General features: G+C 42.4%; 1 protein-coding gene across 1 annotated transcript in view; it reads right to left on the bottom strand.

Moving 5' to 3' along the window:
* The window catches only part of CCDC60 (coiled-coil domain containing 60), a 339745-nt gene that overhangs the window by 13280 nt on the left and 313760 nt on the right, over window positions 1-12705 (bottom strand). The window contains exons 13-14 of the mRNA XM_073625478.1: window positions 12512-12646; window positions 11847-12036 (exon numbers count right to left, since the gene is read on the bottom strand). Coding sequence (XP_073481579.1) covers window positions 11847-12036; window positions 12512-12646 — 325 coding nt within the window. The remainder of the gene's footprint in view (window positions 1-11846; window positions 12037-12511; window positions 12647-12705) is intronic.

The raw sequence follows: 12705 nt of genomic DNA on the forward strand, positions 1-12705 counted from the left end.
ACATGTTGCAGATTGTCACTTGCCATGTCGCCTGTCACCAGATGCAGATTGTCACTTGCCACCTGCTAAGGTGGTCTCTTGTGTCCCAGAGACAGGCAGCAGAGAGATGATGTAATCTCTCTGCTGCCGCAGCTGCCTGCATGGTGGGGGGGAACTGCAGGGATGCATGGCGGGCGGTGAGAGATGATGTCATCTCTCTGCTCCCCCGCCCGCCTGCTCTTTGATTGGCCACACATGTCAGTGGTGCTCTGTCACTTATGGAGCCGCCTGGGGGCTCTTTTACTCACAGAGCCGCCCAGCGGCTCTTTTACTCACAGAGCCGCCCAGCGGCTCTCTCCCTCACGGATCCGCCCGGCGGCTCTTTTACTCACGGAGCAGCCCGGCGGCTCTTTTACTCACAGAGCCGCCCAGCGGCTCTTTTACTCACGGAGCCGCCCAGCGGCTCTCTCTCTCACAGAGCCGCCTGGCGGCTCTTTTACTCACAGAGCCGCCCAGTGGCTCTCTCACAGTGACACTAACCTGCATTTCTCGGAGGGGGCAATTGCCCCGTTGCCCCCCCCTGGATCCGCCCCTGCCTCCTTCACTACCCATCTCAATGACATAGGTAGAGGGGCAGGCCTTGATCTTTTCTTTTCATGTATTTTATTCTTGACCTCTACTCTAAGGCCCACACAGTCATCTAGGTCACCATGGACTGGTTTAGTAAATTGTGATAACTAATGCCTCTCTGACGGATGTCCTCTGCTAAAAATTAGCTCCGCTTTATTATTTTCACAGTATCCCTGAAAATATTGGTAAGAAATGGGGAAGCCCCAAATTTTAGAGGGCCATTTTCCACACATTGTGGGTCTTTGTTCTTTTGCTCTTCATTCTGAAATTGACAGACTTAGCACACCAATCGGATTTTTAAACAGTTTTTACATTGTTACATATCACAATATAAAATTAGTGGGTTTATTATCTTTATTTTGCAGAATTTGCTTTCTATAACATTTTTCATTCATTGTTAACATCTTAACATCTTTGGGCTAAAATCACAAATTTTCTTTCCTTTTCAAGTCTACCCACTCAGTTTCTTGCCATGGAAAATACTTTGTCTCAGATTTGGTCCAACTCCCTGAGTAATTTTACCCACGCCACCCAACAACAGAAAAAAATGCCAACCTATGTCAGGGCTGCAACATCAAGCTGTCTCATAGCGATCTCATATTATTCTACCCAAATTATTTCCTACGTCAATAGTTGGTCAAGAGCTGAAATGTATTTGTTCTCATCCTGTCAGTGAAATGATTAGCTGCTTTTCTTTGCAGGCAAACCGCTGGATTCTCTAAAAAGTGTGTGTGTGTTTTTTTTTTCTTCTTCTTCTTAGTAGAGAATTATGGCCTCCCTTTCAGTTTTCTTCTAATTCCCCTGCAAAGTCCGACCAATATCTGTGGATTCTGCAGGTAAAATCCCCTTATGCACGCCTGTGGTGATATGAAAAACAATGCTACTCCTGAATGTAGAGCGGCATTGTCACTCTCATATAGGCTGTGTATGCTTACAATAGAGTGGGATAAAAAAATGTTGCGGATGTGATTATGAGCATTGTCATTGCTGATTCACAAACCTGTAGATTATCCTTCCCACCATTTTCTCTATTGACAGCACAAAACTCTCCAATTGTGAGCTGTAGTGTCAGGGAGAGGGAGCATGTGAGGCACAACTGAAGGAGCATTGGGCTCAGTCGGGAAAGGTAATTTAAAAGGTTTAATTTATCATAAAGTCACCAGATTTTCAAAATGAAATCAAAGGACACTCTAATGACCAGGGCTACTTTGAACCACAACCACAAAAACCAATTCCCCAATTGATATGGGAACTGTCCCCAGGAAACAAGAACTAATGAAAACTTATTTTATAAGGGTTGTGCATCACATAGCAATTGTTTGAACTGTCATAAAGGAGCATTTAGTTATACTTTAAACATTCTTCCTTTTCACGCCTGGGCACTAACAACGCTATGGATGATTCTAAAAAAACATGTCATGCACTTTTGAAAGCAGAAGAGAAAGTCTTTCAGCTTTGAATATGCATTCATGCTATAAGTGTACCATCATAGTATCATTGTTCACACTTTACTGAGGATTGTATGGTGGATTTGGTTTTACAGCCCTTTTGGTTTTAATGCTTACTAAAACATGCTCAGGCTTTATCTAATGGTAGAAAAAATATCTTTATTACTTCTCACGTAGACCTACAGTGCCTTGAAAAAGTATTCATACCGCTTGAAATTTTTCACATTTTGTCATGTTACAACCAAAAACGTAAATGTATTTTATTGGGATTTTATGTGATAGACCAACACAAAGTGACACATAATTGTGAAGTGGAAGGAAAATGATAAATGGTTTTCAATTTTTTTTTACAAATAAATATGTGAAAAGTGAGGCGTGCATTTGTATTCACCCCCACCCCCCGACTCAATACTTTGTAGAACCACCTTTTGCTGCAATTACAGCTGCAAGTCTTTTTGGGGATGTCTTTACCAGCTTTGCATATCTATAGAGTGACATTTCTGCCCATTCTTCTTTGCAAAATAGCTCAATCTCTGTCAGATTGGATGGAGAGCGTCTGTGAACAGCAATTTTCAAGTCTTGCCACAGATTCTCATTTGTATTTAGGTCTGGACTTTGACTGGGTCTTTCTAACACATGAATATACTTTGATCTAAACTATTCCATTGTAGCTCTGGCTGTATGTTTAGGGTTGTTGTCCTGCTGGAAGGTGAACCTCCGCCCCAGTCTTAAATGTTTTGCAAAATCGAACAGGTTTTCTTCTACAATTGCCCTGTATTTGGCTCCATCCTTTTTGCCATCAACTTTGACCAGCTTCTCTGTCCCTGCTGAAGAAAATGGTGTGTTCAGGGTGATGTGCAGTGTTCGTTTTCCACCACACATAGCGTTTTGCTTTAAGGCCAAAAAGTTCAATTTTGGTTTCATCTGACCAGAGTACCTTCTTCCGCATGTTTGCTGTGTCCCCCACATGGTTTCTCGCAAACTGCAAACAGGACTTCTTTTGGCTTTCTTTCAACAATGGCTTTCTTTTTGCCACTCTTGGTGCATGACTAATAGTTGTGCTGTGGACAGATTCTCCTACCTGAGCTGTGGCTCTCTGGAGCTCCTCCAGAGTTACCATGGGCCTCTTGGCTGCTTCTCTGATTAATGCTCTCCTTGCCCGGCCTGTCAGTTTAGGTGGACGGCCACGTCTTGGTAGGTTTGCAGTCGTGCCATACTATTTCCATTTTCAAGTGATGGATTGAACAGTGCTCCGTGAGATGTTTGGGATATTTTTTGTAACCTAACCCTGCTTTAAACTTCTCTACAACTTTATCCCTGACCTGTCTGGTGTGTGGGTGTGTGGGTGTGTGGGTGTGTGTGTGTGTGGCTGATATATACAGGTGTATGGGGGAGGGGGGGCGCTGATATATACAGTTGGGGCGGAAAGTATTCAGACCCCCTTAAATTTTTCACTCTTTGTTATATTGCAGCCATTTGCTAAAACCATTTAAGTTCATTTTTTTTCCTCATTAATTTACACACAGCACCCCATATTGACAGAAAAACACAGAATTGTTGACATTTTTGCAAATTTATTAAAAAAGAAAAACTGAAATATCACATGGTCCTAAGTATTCAGACCCTTTGCTGTGACATTCATATATTTAACTCAGGTGCTGCCCATTTCTTCTGATCATCCTTGAGATGGTTCTACACCTTCATTTGAGTCCAGCTGTGTTTGATTATACTGATTGGACTTGATTAGGAAAGCCACACACCTGTCTATATAAGACCTTACAGCTCACAGTGCATCTCAGAGCAAATGAGAATCATAAGGTCAAAGGAACTGCCTGAAGAGCTCAGAGACAGAATTGTGGCAATGCACAGATCTGGCCAAGGTTACAAAAAAATTCTGCTGCACTTAAGATTCCTAAGAGCACAGTGGCCTCCATAATCCTTAAATGGAAGACGTTTGGAACGACCAGAACCCTTCCTAGAGCTGGCCGTCCGGCCAAACTGAGCTATCGAGGGAGAAGAGCCTTGGTGAGAGAGGTAAAGAAGAACCCAAAGATCACTGTGGCTGAGCTCCAGAAATGCAGTCTGGAGATGGGAGAAAGTTGTAGAAAGTCGACCATCACTGCAGCCCTCCACCAGTCGGGGCTGTATGGCAGAGTGGCCCGACGTTAGCCTCTCCTCAGTGCAAGACACATAAAAGCCTGCATGGAGTTTGCTAAAAAGACACCTAAAGGACTCCAAGATGGTGAGAAATATGATTCTCTGGTCTGATGAGACCAAGATAGAACTTTTTGGTCTTAATTCTAAGCGGTATGTGTGGAGAAAACCAGGCACTGCTCATCACCTGTCCAATACAGTCCCAACAGTGAAGCATGGTGGTGGCAGCATCATGCTGTGGGGGTGTTTTTCATCTGCAGGGACAGGATGACTGGTTGCAATCAAGGGAAAGATGAATGCGGCCAAGTACAGGGATATCCTGGACGAAAACCTTAACCAGAGTGCTCAGGACCTCAGACTGGGCTGAAGGTTTACCTTCCAACAAGACAATGACCCTAAGCACACAGCTAAAATAACGAAGAAGTGGCTTCACAACAACTCCATGACTGTTCTTGAATGGCCTAGCCGGAGCCCTGACTTAAACCCAATTGAGTATCTCTGGAGAGACCTAAAAATGGCTGTCCACCAACGTTTACCATCCAACCTGACAGAACTGGAGAGGATCTGCAAGGAGGAATGGCAGAGGATCCCCAAATCCAGGTGTGAAAAACTTGTTGCATCTTTCCTAAAAAGACTCATGGCTGGATTAGATCAAAAGGGTGCTTCTACTAAATACTGAGCAAAGGGTCTGATTACTTAGGACCATGTAATATTTCAGTTTTTCTTTTTTAATAAATCTGCAAAAATGTCAACAATTCTGTGTTTTTATGTTAATATGGGGTGCTGTGTGTACATTAATGAGGAAAAAAAAATGAACTTAAATGATTTTAGCAAATGGCTGCAATATAACAAAGCGTGAAGAATTTAAGGGGTCTGAATACTTTCCGTCCCCACTGTATACAGGTGTGTGTGGGGGGGCTGAAATATATACAGGTGTGTGTGTGGGGGGGCTGACATATATACAGGTTTGTGTGTGTGTGTGTGTGTATGGGGGGCTGACATATATACAGGTGTGTGTGAGGGGGGCTGCCATATACAGTGTGTGTGGGGGGGCTGACATATATACAGGATTGAGGGGGAGGCTGAGTGCATACAGGTGAGGTGGCCAGTGTGCGGATTCGGTAGGATGGCCCATAGGCAAGCTCTGGGGAATGTTGGTGGTCAGGCTTGGGCTGGGGGGGGGCGGGGCGCCCAGGTCTAAAGCTGTGTAAAGGGCCCAAAAATTTCAGATGGCTGCCCTGCCTGTTAATAGTAGTACTTCGGCTACTTCTAAGTCTAAATTCCTTTTTTGACTTGAAGCAATGGACACACGCTTCTAGTCCGATTGCAATACCCTTGACCTTGTATTCTCCTAACTAGGCACTCCTTGCAACCTCTCCAACAAACCTTTTCCTCTCCCTGATCACTACTTTACTAGTTTCACTCTCTCTCTGTCTTCCACCTCATCTCCCTCCAACCGCATAACAGTTAGCCCTAGAAACCTCTACCAATTTAACTGTTCTCATCTCTATTCTACTACTGACCATCTCTATGATAAAATCTCACCCTGTCCTGCCAAAGCCTAGCCACTTTTGCCTACAACAATTCACTCTCATCCTCCCAGGACACACTTGCCCCCCTCACTACACACAGAATCAGTTCCCGACCGGTACAACCTTGGCAAAGAGATGACACTGGATATTTCCCACTAAGTCACTAACCACCTAGGAGATCTCTGATCACTTCAAAAATAAGATTTTTACAATTTGTGATGAGATCTCCACCATACAGATATCTCCCCCATTTAACATTCCATGCCTACCGGTACACTCAATATTCCCCTCATTTAACCCTGCTACTATAGAAGAGGTTGCTAAACTTTTTTCTAATGCTCACTCAACCACCTGCCCCCTGGACCCGGTTTCCTCTCAAATACTACTGTCACCCTCTGGCCCTATCCACTCTTTAACTCATATCTTCAATTTCTCCTTCTCTTCTGGCATCTTCCCCATCTATCTAAAACATGCACTGGTCACCCCTATACTTAGAAAATTACTCGCTGGATCCCACTAATTTTAACAATATACGACCCATCTCCTTGTTCCCCTTTATCCCCAAACTCCTTGAATGCCAGGACTACAAATACCTAGGCTACCACCTCAGTCTGGATTTAGCCAGCAACACTCCACAGACTCTCCTAAAACTCACAAAAGATTTACTAACTAAAATTATTTGTCACTATTCTGTACTCCTGGGCCTTTCTGCTGTGTTTGATACAGCTGACCACCACCTCCTCCTCACAAAAACTCCACTCCTTTGGTCTCTGTGACTGTGCTTTTTGTTGATTTCTCACCGCACCTATCCCACTGCACCTTCAGTGTCACTTACACTTCTACCTCCTCCTCTCTTCCTCTTTTTACCATTCGGGTCCCCCAGGGTTCTGTTTTTGGACCTATCTTATTCTCAATCTACACTTCCTCCCTTGGTTAGCTGATAGCCTCCCATGGCTTTCAATATCATTTCTACGCTGATGACTCTCAAATCTGTCTTTCTGCCCCTCAGTATTTTCCATCAGTCTTCTCATGCACTGATTTACTGACATATCAGTCTGGATATCACACCACTTTCTCAAACTCAATCTATTCAAAACTGAGCTAATTTCTCCACCATGTGCCCCTTCCGATCAGATAAGTCCATCCCCTGCATGCCAGGGAGCTAGGTATAAACCTGCACTCTGAGCTCTCCTTTCAGTGGCTTCCACATATATTTGCAAATATGTGCAACAAAACCCTCTGTTTTTAATGGGAATTGTTAGACAGGGTCAATTTGGTTTATTTGCAGGTTAGCTGAAAAGTTTGCTGGGAAATTTTTGTCTGTTTGTGATGGATGTTGCCCTTCCATGTGCACCTTACTGCAAAGGCTAGTTATAAATTAAGGTGGTTGCCATCTTTTTGAATAGCTGATTTGGTGCGGGGGCACATTGGATGTCTTCAGCTGCCATTGTGTTATTGTTGGGCGTCCAATATGTCCCTGTGCTTTTAAGAAGGAGTGGGCTTTAGGGATGGACCGAACACCCCTTGGTTCGGTTCGCACCAGAACATGCGAACAGGCAAAAAATGTGTGCGCCTGTGCGTCACGTATGACGAAACATGTAGGGCGTGGCTACGCAGTGTACGCCAGTTCGCCATAGAGCCCCATGTAACCCAGCACGGGCGTTTCTGCTGTTTTTAAATTTTGCCGGCTTTTAATATTTTTGAATGTTTTGCAATATGATGCCTGGTTGTTTGAGGCAATAAAACTTTTTTATACCTACTATACTATTGGAGTTTTTCTCCCCTCTCCCTCCTTCTCCATCCACGAGTTCTGTGACGAGGGAGTAATTACATCAACGCGGAAGTGTCGGAATCATCTCTGGTCGCGTGTTGAGCTGTCATCTCCTGTCCCTGCAGAGGGCTAAATCTGCATGCCCCTAAGTCCTTACTATAAAGGAGGTCCAATGTGTCTGGTAAGGATACATCTGCTATTACCCCTTGGATTCACTGGTGGCTGGAAGTCCCTTCACGTCTCCCTGTTCCTCTATACATACACATGGGATGCAACTTATGAACTGTGGACATGCGTTTCTGCTACTCATGTCGCCTCTTTGAAATTTCACATCCTCAATTATGCACCTGGGTGGACAAATTTTTTGCACTTTATTTATTTGTACTGAAGGGCTTATATATCAGTATTTAATCCATATGTCGCCACTTGCTGTGAAGCATAGCGATTTCTGTTTTGGAATTTTTTTCCTCTTAGAATCAATCTTTTTATTTTCATTTCTTTGTTGTATTTATACATGAATATGGAGAAAAGTATCTACATTATTTAATGCAAGCGCGCATTTTTTCTTTTATTTGTTTTTTTCACCTTGATATTTGTGGTATTTGTTGCTACTGCAGTTATTTAATAATATTTTTGCTGCTTGGTAGCACAGGTTTTTCTTTCTTTTTTATTTTTAAAAAATTTGTGCGAACATGCGAACCCTATTAAAATCTATGGGACACGAACATGAAAAATCAAAAGTGCTCATTTTAAAAGCTTATATGCAATTTATTGCCATAAAAAGTGTATGGGACCCGGGTACTGCCCAAGGAGACATGTATCAATGCAAACAATTTGGTTTGCTTGTAGGCTAGCTTGTAAGCATATTGGGAAATTTTTGTTTGTGATGTGCAGGGCTCTCCTTTCAGCCCCACATCCAATCTCTGTCCAAATCTTACCTCCTCTAGCTTCACAACATCTCCAAAATACACCCCTTATTAACCAATGACAGCACAAAGCTTCTTATTTTACTCCATGGTTATCTCTCGCTTCGACTACTGCAACTCCCTCCTCATTGAATTACCTTTACATAGGCTATCCCCCCTTCAGTCCATCATAAATTCTGCATCCAGGCTCATCTACCTTATCAACCTCTCAGTGTCTGCTACTCATCTCTGTCAATGGCCTCTGCTCACCCAACAAATAAAATTCAAAATACAACAACTTACAAAGCCTTCCACAACTCTGCCACTAGCTACATAACTAACCTGGTCTCAAAATACCAATCACATAATTTCTTTGTTCCTCTCAAGAACGCCTGCTCACTAGCACCTTCGTCATCTCCCTTCATGCTCACCTTCAGGACTTCTTCAAAGCCCCCCATCCTCTGGAACCCCCTACCACAATCTGTCTGACTGTCTCCTACTCTACAACAATTCTTTTTTTTCAGCTCCTCAGAGAGTTCTTTGCCACAAGGTGCCATGTTGAACTTCCAGTGACCAGTATGAGAGATTGAGAGTGATAACACCAAATGTAACACACCTGCTCCCCATTCACACCTGAGACCTTGTAACACCAACGAGTCACATGACACACCGGGGAGGGAAAATGGCTAATTGGGCCCAGTTTGGAATTTTTTTTACTTAGGGGTGTACTCACATTTGTTGCCAGCGGTTTAGACATTATTGGCTGTGTGTTGAGTTATTTTGAGAGGACAGCCAATTTACACTGTTATACAAGCTGTACACTCTTTATTTTACATTGTAGCAAAGTGTAATTTCTTCAGTGTTGTCACATGAAAAGATATAAGAAAATATTTACAAAAATGTGAGGGGTGTACTCACTTTTGTGAGATACTGTAATTAACAGAAAAACTGGTTGCCTTATAAACATATCTACCATTCCAGTCGTCTAGTGCTTGTTGTTGATTTTTTTGTTATATTTTCTGTATATATTTTTGGTGGTGCAGAACAGAACCAACATACATTAAAGTGTCACTAAACCCACATCATAAAAAACTATCAATAAATGGTGTATTACATGCTGTTCATACTCACTCAGTCACTATGAGATTTGTTTTCTGTATTCTTCGAAAAACCTGGTTGATCCTGCTGTTTATCTTCTGTTTGTGTCCCCAATGTATCTAGGGATTTTGCAGCTGTTATGGCAACTCTGCACATGCTCAGTTTTCAGTGAGTTTCTATGCTGAGCATTTCCTCCTTATCACATCTGAGCAGCCCATGTAACTATAGGGTCACACATGTGGGAGTATACACAGTGGTAAATGACAGCCCACTCCCTCCCTCCTCCTCCATGTCCACTAACCAGCTAGACACAATGGGAGTGGGATATTCCATATAGATTAATGGAGGCTTCACCTCCCTCTTATTCTAAGACACAGTCTGGAGGGGTGTGGCACAGCCTGTGACTAGCAGAAATCTGCCCACACCATGTTATTTCCACAAAATAATAAAGATTTCATTTCAAATATATATTTGTATGACAATTTAAAACAGTTTATTGTTTGTTTCTTTTATATTATTTATTTATTTTTACTCTGTATTCCAAAGGCATTTTTTTTTTTCATTTTGAACATGTGAACAGCAGCAGAGGACTTGAAGCTCCACCTGCTTATGTTTCGCTGCAGACAAGCTTGGAAAGAGCTGGGTCACGTGACAGCTGTAAATCGATTAGGTAAAAGGTACGTAGATGGGTTTTTTTTAATTAAAATAATTACAGTGCCATCATCCACATACAGAAATTGAAGAGACAATGTAAATTAAACAGAGTGTTTTTAGTATCACTTTAAAGGATAGGTTCACTTTTTGTAACATGTTACATGTTACACCCATATTTAGAGTGTAACATGTAACATGTTACTTTAGAGCAGCTGACCTCTCCCCAACTCACCCCTCAGTGACAGCGTGTGGGGGATCCGATGTCACATTTTAAAAGCAGCGTGGCCATGCGGTGCTCCGCCCACACATCCGTTACATTCATTCACTGATTTCTATGGCAGATGGCTTGTAGTTCTCAATGATCTGCGAGGGCACTGGTGCGCATCCTTGCAGTTTATTGATTCTTCCTGTACTTCAGTAACTGTCTGCTCATACGGGAGGTATGGGTAAACAGCTGTACTGAGTGTCTGCAGAATCCTTGCATTGCACCTGCAAAGAACTGATTGTGGGTACAATTTTTATGCATATTTTTTTAGATGCAAAATCATTTGCATTTATTATACTTATTATTTGTTTTTACAAACAATGAACTTAGCCTGTAAAACAATACTCAAACATTGAGCAATTGTAATGGTTTAAAGTTAGCAAAGTGTTTAGCTAACATGTTCAGGATTGCTGAATGCTTAGTGAAAGAGACTCTTAAAGTGGAGGGCCACCCTAAAAAAAAAAAAAAATGCACCAATAATCTTAAAAAAATAAAAAAAAAACATGTGGAAAAAAAAATTTTACTTACCTGAAACCCTTGTTGCTAGGCAGTCTTCCTAATCTGCCTCTTCCTATTCCGCAACGTGTCCTGCTCCTCGGTGAGGGGCCCCGTTGCCTTCTGGGAACTGTGTGTGTGCATTCACAGTGCGCCGCGCCGCGCCGCTCGCGCGTGCACAGTAGGAAACTGGCAGTGAAGCCGCAAGGCTCCACTGCCTGTTTCCCTTACTTAGGATGGCGGTCCCGGGACCCGAGAGCCGAGGGACGGGGCGGCCTCGGGCGGCCGACATCGCGGGCACCCAGGACAGGTAAGTCTACTTATTTAAAGTAAGTAGCTACAGTGTTTGTAGCTGCAATTTTTTTAAAAAAATAATCCTGGACGGAATCCCGCTTTAAAGTTGAGCAGTATTTGACAACATTCAGACACTGCAGCTGCAGATATAACTGGCGTGGTCTTATCAACAAATTTACTACATGCCTGCTTCTCTTGCCTCCTGCATGATTCACATTTGGTCTGTGTGACAAATGGCCAAAGATAAAATATTTGAACTTGACAAAGTCCAACCACCCATTATTTGGAAACAGTATACAGATGGTGCATGGGCAGAGAGTGCATGGGCAGCAAGACTGTGTGATAGGGTTTTCTTGGATTTTTAGCTTAACGTCTTGGATCACTGGATAAAACTACTTCTTCATATGTGCCCATGGAAAATACACTGAAAACTGAAATGAGGTATCACTCAAATTGTTTGTTCACAATAAAAGGTGATAGGTATGCTCATCCCCCTGAGAACTGATTGCAACATAGACCTGTCCAAGTTCCACCAAAATAGTTAATAGATTTTTTTTAGGTCTAGTTTACTGTTACAAAGTTGCCATTTTATATTTTTTTTCAAAGTGATTGCCTGCTTACCTCTATAGCCACACTTATATCAGGAGAACACAGTTCCCAATGACGAAGTCCAGCTAGCACCTTCAGAAAGGAATTGATGCGTATTCTGACAAATTGTTTCTCTTCCAACTTTTCAAGCTTTTCTAAAATCTTTTTGATCTTCTGGTTGTTTTTCATGTCTTCTGGAATCCTGGACTGTAAAACTACAAACCTGCAGTCATAGACATATACAACTGATTATGATCTAGTTGTGGAATGATGCACAGTGGCTAAGTGGTTAGCACTTTTGGCTAGCAGCACTAGGGTCATTGGTTCAAATCCCAACCACAACACTACCTGCCTGGAGTTTGCATATTCTCCCTGTGCCTGAGTGGGTTTCCTCCAGGTACTCCAGTTTCCTCCCACACTCCAAATACATGCTGATAGGTGAATTCGTTCCTGTCTAAATTGACCCTAGTATATGTATGTAAGTTAGGGACCTTAGATTGTAAGCTCCTTGAGGGCAGGGACTGATGTGAATGTACAATATATATGTAAAGCGATGTGTTCATTGATGGCGCTATATAAGTACCTGTAATAATAATAATTTCACGCATGAGAAGGTGAACATTTCTAATAAGGTGAAAGCTAATATCTATACCAGGTTGTACTGTATATAATGTTACAAGTGCATGCCTGCTACACACCAGTTTTTCGTGTCTGTGTAATCTTTTTCTTCTTTAACCTGGCAGTACGTTTTTCTAATTTTTTCCAGATCTTGGCGAAAATTGCTGATTGTAGCCAAAGAGTGATACTTTTGGATATTGAATTCTTGACGTCTCCTAACAAAGGAATAATTGTTCAAAAAAAAAAAAGGTGATGTTAGAACCTAAATCTACCA

This window comes from Aquarana catesbeiana, linkage group LG01 (assembly GCF_042186555.1).
Source record: "Aquarana catesbeiana isolate 2022-GZ linkage group LG01, ASM4218655v1, whole genome shotgun sequence".
NCBI lineage: Eukaryota > Metazoa > Chordata > Amphibia > Anura > Ranidae > Aquarana > Aquarana catesbeiana.